Source organism: Dipodomys spectabilis, unplaced genomic scaffold (genome assembly GCF_019054845.1).
Source record: "Dipodomys spectabilis isolate Male_0828 unplaced genomic scaffold, ASM1905484v1 ptg000032l, whole genome shotgun sequence".
NCBI lineage: Eukaryota > Metazoa > Chordata > Mammalia > Rodentia > Heteromyidae > Dipodomys > Dipodomys spectabilis.
Window position 1 is genome coordinate 25,030,241 of NW_024870709.1, and position 8,298 is coordinate 25,038,538.

Consider the following 8,298-nt stretch of genomic DNA (forward strand, 5'->3'; position numbering starts at 1 on the left):
CCTAACATATGTAGCCCTGGCTAACCTCCAATTTGTTATCTTCCTACCACTCCTCCCAAGTACTATCTTTCCCAAACCTATCGTAATTTCTTATTTTTGATAATCATACTGTTATTATATAAGATATTAACATTAGGAGATGTTCAGTGAATGGTATAAAGGAATTGTAAACTAGTTCTTAAATGTGCTACAAATCTAAGGTTACTTGAAAATAAAAGAAAGATGTAGGGCTGTGAAGGTGGCTCAGTGGTAGAGCGCTTGCCTTGCATGCATGAGGCCCTGGGTTCAATTCCTCAGCACCACATAAGCAAAAAGAAAAAAGCCGGAAGTGGCGCTGTGGCTCAAGTGGTAGAGCGCTAGCCTTGAGCTGAAGAGCTGAGGGACAGCACCCAGGCCCAAAGTTCAGGCCCCACGACCTGACACCAAAAAAAAAAAAAAAAAAAAAGAAAGAAAGATGTAGAGGCTAGAAATGTATGTGGCTAAGTACTTCCTTAGCATTTGCAAGGATCAGCACCACCAAAACAAAGACAAGACACAGGAGAGGAAGAAGGCAAAGGAAAACAGGGGGGTAGGAGGGAGAGGAAACCAAGTGTATCAACTCAGTTTTTTTTAAGACACAAGGTCTTCCAGCAGTGGTACTCACTAGATACTATGTTGAAAATGAATTATACAACTTGTGAGTGGGGACAGGAGGGAAAAACTGGATTGACTTATATAATTGTAACCCCTCTGTACATCAATCATCTTTATAATTTTTTTCCAGGTCCTGTGGCTTGAACTCAGGGCCAGGGCACTATCCCTGAGATTCTTTTGCTCAAGGTTTATACTCTACCACTTGAGCCACAGCACCACTTCTGGCTTTTTCTGCGTAGTTTACTGGAGACAGGAGTCTCATGGACTTTCCTACCCTAGCTGGCTTTATACCACTATCCTCAGATCTCAACCTCCTAAACAACTAGGATTATAAGGCATGAGCCACTGGCACCGGCTCAAAATATTTTTTTTTTATTTTTTATTTTTTTGGGTTGGTCGTGGGGCCTGAACTCTGAGCCTGGGCGCTGTCCCTCAGCGCTTCAGCTCAAGGCTAGCGCTCTACCACTTGAGCCACAGCGCCACTTCTGGCTTTTTTCTTTTTGCTTATGTGGTGCTGAGGAATCGAACCCAGGGCCTCAGGCATGCAAGGCAAGTGCTCTACCACTGCGCCACCTTCCCAGCCCCCTCAAAATCTTTTTTTTAATTTAAAAATAAAAAGAGAGTTAGTGGGGCTTTGGCTCAGGTGGTATAGCACTAGCCTTGAGTTGAAGAACTAGGGGACAGCACCCAGGCCCAGAGTTCAAGCCCCATGACCAAATAAATAAACAGACTGGCATGGGGGGGGGGGGGGGGAGTTGTGGAAGTGGGCAGGAAGGGATGGTAGGGGGAAAACAAAGGAGGAGGCAACAATACTCAATAGGAAATGTACTCATTACTTTGCTCTGTACAGCATTTTTACAATAAAAACGTACAAAAAAATAACAAAATGCAATGTACCTTGATACCAAGGAAAAACATGATACTCAAGAGTGTTGAAGAAATGGGAGAAAAACAATGCAACTATAGAAAAATCCAAAAACTTATAAATGACATCAACTAAAAACATTATAAAGAACCCAACTAAGATTACTAAAAATTTGATCTTGTCTAATTTTTTTGCTATCAATAAAGTGACTAGTATTTTTTATTATAATCAAATTTTTATATGAGCTTTGGAGAAATTATCTGTTCTTTAAAGAATTTTTATATGTAATTTTTTGGTCTTTACTATTGTTACATTAAACAATATGATGTTTCAAAAAAAAATTAGACCGGCAAATTCCCTCAGACTTTCTCATATAGTGCTTTTCTTCAGCCTGATTGCTCTACAACTTCCTATGATGAGCTGAAACTGTACAAAGCCCCCAACATTGAGGGACAGCACTCAGGCCGAGTTCAAGCCCCACGACCAACAACAACAACAAAAAAAAAAGGTGAACGATACTAGTGACTTCCCATTCTCCAAAACTATGAACCAAAACACATTTTTCTTTTACAAATTACCAGTCTCAGGTATCCTGTCACATCAATAGAAAATTACCTGAGATGGGTATGATAATATGTATTTGGCCTAGCAATGTAAAATTTTCTTTACCTCCCTCATTTACCCTGTCTTAGCTAAATATAATTTTTTTTTTTTTTTGGTCCGGTTGTGGGGCCTGAACTCTGGGCCTGGGCGCTGTCCCTCAGCTCTTCAGCTCAAGGCTAGCGCTCTACCACTTGAGCCACACTGCCACTTCCAGCTTTTTTCTTATGTGGTGCTGAGGAATCGAACCCAGGGCCTCATGCATGCAAGGCAAGCGCTCTACCACTGAGCCACCTTCCCAGCCCTAATTTTTTAAATAAAGAAAACACACTCTGACAATCTTAAATAGTCAATGAACAAAGAATACCAGGGGCTGGGAAGGTGGCTCAGTGGTAGAGTGGTAGAGGGCTTGCCTTGCATGCCTGAGGCCCTGGGTTCGATTCCTCAGGCACCACATAAGCAAAAAGAAAAAAGCCGGAAGTGGTGCTGTGGCTCAAGTGGTAGAGTGCTAGCCTTGAGCTGAAGAGCTGAGGGACAGTGCCCAGGCCCAGAGTTCAGGCCCCACGACCAGACCCAAAAAAAGAAAAAAAGAAAAAGAAAAAAAAAAGAAAGAATACCAAAAGCCATGTTCACTGTGTAGTGTTTAAAGATCCTCTTTGATTCTTTTCACCACCCTCTTAGATGGTTTCTTCCCCCTTTGTTAAATTCTACAACTGTACAACATAAAAATACTTCAAAGGAAAGTATCTAACAAAGTACTGTAATGTAAACTAAGGTATTACCACATTTAAATCAAAAAATTCTGTTAGGAAAAAAGGATCATCTTTCCAAAAAAGAATGATGTTTTAAAAAATATTTGTGGGGCTAGAAAGGTAGCTCAGTGGTAGAGTGTTTTCCTTGAATGCATGAGGCCCTGGGTTCAATTACTCAGCACCACATAAGCAGAAAATGCCAGAAATGGGGCTGTAGCTCAAGTGGTAGAGCACTAGCCTTGAGCTGAAGAGCTGAGGGACAACACCAAGGCTCAGAGTTCAGGCCCCACAACCGACAAAAAAAAAATTGCTACAGAGGTAGAAACTCCATTTTACTTGTTTGCTTGTCTTGGTAAACACAAAATAAATTAGTGGGAAAAAGAAGTTGAAAAGAACATATTCTAAGTAGCAATTAGCATCTTCCATTAACAGAACATGAATACACCTATGGTATTATTAATGGATGAACATGAGGCAATGTTAATATATTCATTTGTCAAAGATACAAGCAATTATGTCTTATATAAATCCTAAAATAAGAACTGAAAAGTATACTGCTAATCTTATAGTGATAATAAAAAGGCTAGACCCAGAAAGAAAATTTCCTAGCTAAACCTTAATTAGAATAAACAGTTCCCAAAAAAAACTGATTATAAATTTACATTTTGTTTTAAATTGTTTTAAGAAGAAAACAAAATAATTTTCAAAATCTGTAACTCAGTAAGTAGGTTAAAAGACAAAACAAATTCATACCTCATGTAAATCAGATGATGATGACTTTTTCCTTTTTCCTTCTGTTACCACCTCTACAAAGAACAAAGACATGGTAAAAAAAAAATTATGATTTCACATCTCAATGAGATTTAATTAAACTTAATGAAAGAAACCAAACTCTGTATTATTTTAAATTAATTTATTCAGCTGGGCCTTGGTAGCTCATGCTATAATCCTAAGTATTCAGGGAGCTAAGATCTGTAAATCATGGTTCAAAGTCAGTCATAACAACAAATACAAGAGACTCAGATCTCCAACAAAAAGTCAGAATATGGCTCAAGTAGTAGAATGCCAGCTTGAGCAAAAAAGCCAATTAAGAGTGAGGCTCTGAGTTCAAGCCCCAATACTGACACACACATATACACACAAGTGTGTACACACACACACACACACACACACACACACACACACACACACACACGATAAAAATAATAAATAAAACAAAAAGACCTGAGATGTGTCTCTAATGGGAAAGAATCTGCCTATCAAGTCCCAGAGTTTAAACCTTAGCAATGTCAAAATAATAATGATGATGATGATGCAATTAATGGACTACAGCTATCAACAAATATATATAATACATGTATATGTATATATATATATATATATATATATATATATATATATATACACCAAACACTTTCTAAGTTAAGTTCACAATACATGACATTGGTTTTGCACTAAGGCAAAACATCATTTCAACCATTACACTTAAAATCTTAGTAATCTTTATGTAGACTATCAAAAATAAACAATTTGGGGGACTAGGGGAGTATCTCAGTGGTTGACTGCCTGTGTGGCTTTTCTCATATGTTCAATCACCAATAACATAAAAAAATAGGTTTAGAGACGGATATACTTTTTTTTTTTCCAAAATTTGAGTTAATTATAAGATAGTTCTTAGAAAGGTACAATGTAACCAGGGTTTGACCAGTAAGTTTCAGAAAGGCAGAAATGGGTGGGAAGACACTTGAGTACCAAGTGCAGCACTGGGAAGTTATCAATACAAGCACACAAAAGCAACCTTATCATCTAGACTCCTAAATTATTGAAAACCCAGATCAGAGTTACCCATCTGGGAGGTTCAGCTTACAATAACAATACTTTAAGAAAGTTTCAATGGGGATCTTTGAGAAGCAACTCAGTCTTACTCATAATCAATACCTTGTTATTCATGCGCTCTAAATCTATTTTACAATTCTTTGTCCTCCATAATTAGGCTTGCAATTCAACATCACATATATGAATCCTCAGATCCCACTACCTTGTTATTCTCTTATTGATGTAATTCCATTCTATCCTCTCATCTACATCCTTCCCCATCCATCCATTAGTCCACTAAAATCCTTTATAAAATCAATACAACCTTCTTAAACTCTATTTCACACTTCTTCCATCTTACGTTAACTGAATCCAAGCTTTTTGTTTCTTTTATTTCCATTTCCTGGATAGCTTTTATTAGCCACACTATTTTTAAGGCTCTCTGTCTTCTACGTATAAACTCAAAAGTGGAAAATAGTCTCCTCAGCCAATTAATATTCTAACTTTATTCTAAGTTTATTGCAAAACTCCTTTTAAGATTCCACAAATTCTGCTAAGTAAAATATATTTTTAAAAAGATTGTCGGAAGCCGGGCGCTGGTGGCTCACGCCTGTAATCCTAACTACTCAGGAGGCTGAGATCTGAGGATCGCGGTTCAAAGCCAGCCCGGGCAGGAGAGACCGTGAGACTCCTATCTCCAATAAACCACCAGAAAACCGGAAGTGGCGCTGTAGCTCAAGTGGTAGAGCGCTGGCCTTGAGCTGAAGAGCTGAGGGACAGCACCTAGGCCCAGAGTTCAGGCCCCAAGACTGGACCCCTCCCCCCCCCCCGAAAAAAAAAAGATTGTCGGGCTGGGAAAGTGGCTCAATGATAGATGCTTGCCTTGAATGCATGAGGCCCTGGGTTTGATTCTTCAGCACCACATAAGCTGAAAAAAAAAAGCTGGAAGTGGCGTTGTGGCTCAGGTGGTAGAGCACTAGTAGCCTTGAGCTGAAAAAACTCAGGGAAGGCACCCAGACCCAGAGTGCAAGGCCCAGAGGGGGATGGGGAGAACCACTGATCTATGGAAGCATATACATACAATGTAAATACATCTTTATATTATACACATATAAACTTTCAAATGCAAAAAAGCAATAATTTTAAAACACAAAATACACACAAAAACCTTGATAACACGATTGCATATGAAAAGATCTTAGGGTTTCAATGCTTCATAGCCCTCAGAGATTCATATTCACTACTCGCATTATAGTAAAGGACAAAATGTTTGAGTTTCACTGCCACCGGTTATTGCTATATAATTCTGTAAATAGTAACACCATCTGTATAAAAATAACTGCTACTGGTTGGGTGCTGGTAGCTCATGACGATAATTCTAGCTACTCAGGAAGTACAGCACTGAAGATCTTAGCTCAAAGCCAGCCCTGGCAGAAAAGTTGTTGAGCCCCTAATCTCGAATCAACCACCAAAAAGACAAAAGTGGAAGTGTGCTTCAGGTGGTAAAGTGGGGAGAAAAAGCTAAGGTACAATGCCCAGACCCTGAGTCCAAGCCCCAGTACTGGCACACAAAAATTAATTCAATAAGTAAATAAATACCCGGAACAGTAAGAAACTTCAAAATGAAGTGAAACAACGGGTTCGTTATTTTAGGAGACAGTGCACTTTCTCATCTCCTAAGTCCACAGCACTTCACCAAAGAGGCTTGAGGTACACACTGATTGGAGGACACGGTTAAGAAAAACGCAGCCGAGAGAAGCGGTCACCTCACAGCCTGCCTATGCACCATTTCTGCGTTCCCACGACACAGCGATGCCCGAGTTAAGAAAGGTCATTTACACCTAGAAGCCATCTCAAAAAACCACCACCGCGCCGAGAACGAAAACACCCCCAGAAGAGCGCTTCCAAACCTTCCGCTGGCGAATCGCGTTGGGACGCTGGAGCAGGAGCCCAGAAGAGACAAAGGTTATTACAGGTTATCAGTTATAAAGCGGGGGGGGGGACGGACACAAAAAGGTCATTCTTTGAGGAACTGGCGCGGGGCGGGGAGGGGGGGTGCGGTTAGCAAAGGGCCAGCCCCTTCTTTCTGGGGGTACAACCACCACGACCAGTCCGTCCCCCCTGCCCCCTCCCCCGCCCCCCCCTGCCCCCTCCCCCCGTCTCCGCCCCCCCCCCGCCCCCGCCCCGGGGTTTCGGGCCCGGCGCCCGACGCGAGAGGAACGTAAAGGAGTGGAGGGAAAGTGGGGTCAGGTGCAGGGACGCGGGCCCGGGAAGCGGCGCGCCGCCCGAATTACGGGGAAGGCGTGGCCCGACCGCGGCCAGCCGACCGGCCGCGGAGACGCTCCGGGAGGACGGCGCTGCCGAGCCTCCCGTGACAGCTCGGACCCCCGCGGCCGCGGCCCTCCCGGGGTGCGCGCCCCCGGCTCTCGCGGCTCTCCCCCATCTCCGTCCTCCCTCCTGCCCTCCCTCCGCCTCCCCCACCTGCATCTCCACCCCCCCCTCCGTCCCTCACACCTGGCCAGCGGCCGGCCTGCACACAACACCCACCGCCGCCGCCACCAAGGTAGGAGCCCAGCTCAGCCGCTCCTTCGTCCCCTTCTCACCCGGAGAAGAGCGCCGGCGCCCGAGCTTCCGCTTGTCCATCTTCTCTCCTCCCGTCGCGGTGGTCGGCGCTGTCACCTCAAGACCCCCTCGAAGCGGAGGGGAGGGCGGGGGAGGGGAGGCAGCCCAGAAAGTGCGAGCTGCGCTTGCGCAAGAGCCGTTGCTGGCTCCCCCCCACCGGAAATTGGCGGCCCCTCCCACCTCCACCCGGAAGTCGCTTCGGGGGACTTTGTGTTGTTTTTTTTCGCCTCGTGCTGCCACCTCCATTGCTTCTTTCCCATCATCTGTCTCCCTCGGGGAACGTGAGGTTGGGTGCCCGAGTTCCACCTGGGGTTTGCAAGGACTCTCGGTTACTCGGTTGATGGAAATTAGACGGCATCTGAGGAACGGGACCGAGGGGGTGACTGGTGAAGGTGCCGGTATGCATAAACGGTTGCATCACAATGAATCCCCTCCGAGGGTAGGAGGTGAGGTTGAGGAGACATTGCATCTGTATGCAGAAATATAATGAAGCCCCTCTGTGCAACTAGTACAAGCTCGTAAAAAAAAAATCTTAACTCAAAGCCTTTGTAAAGCAGCCCTCCCCCCAAAAATACGAGACTAGAACTTTACACTTTTGAGATCACTTTCTGTCCTCAGCTATGTTTTGTCCTGAGAGGTTTTCCACAACTTAAAAAAAAAAGGCCTTTTAAGACGGCAAATAAACTAACAGTATAACTCAATTTAGCATTTGGAGTGAAAATAAATTAGGTCAGCTGATGTTATAGAGTAATAAAAAAAAATCAAATTCAAGTCTGTCAGAACTGGAGGTTGTGGCTCAAGTGGTGGAATGTGTCGGTGTACCTGCTTAGTAAGCACTAAATTTTGAGTTAAAACTCCAGTACAGAAGAAAAAAAAATTCAAGCTTGTCGTTTTTTAAAAACCTGGAAGAAAAGAAAAACAAAATGCTGAGATGGTGACCAGTAAGTTGATATGATTTGACACATTCCCATACGCATCTGCCTACTCCTCAGTGAACCCCAACTCTGCCTC

The 8,298-nt window shown here is 43.2% G+C and overlaps 1 protein-coding gene across 3 annotated transcripts in view; it reads right to left on the reverse strand.

The window, feature by feature from the left end:
* The window catches only part of Senp7 (SUMO specific peptidase 7), a 101,071-nt gene extending 93,624 nt beyond the window's left edge, over positions 1 to 7,447 (reverse strand). For all 3 annotated transcript variants that reach the window (XM_042676892.1, XM_042676893.1, XM_042676891.1), the window contains exons 1-2: positions 7,269 to 7,447; positions 3,604 to 3,656 (exon numbers count right to left, since the gene is read on the reverse strand). In XM_042676892.1, coding sequence (XP_042532826.1) covers positions 3,604 to 3,656; positions 7,269 to 7,308 — 93 coding nt within the window. In that variant the 5' untranslated portion in view covers positions 7,309 to 7,447. The remainder of the gene's footprint in view (positions 1 to 3,603; positions 3,657 to 7,268) is intronic.
* Positions 7,448 to 8,298: the final 851 nt, after the last annotated feature.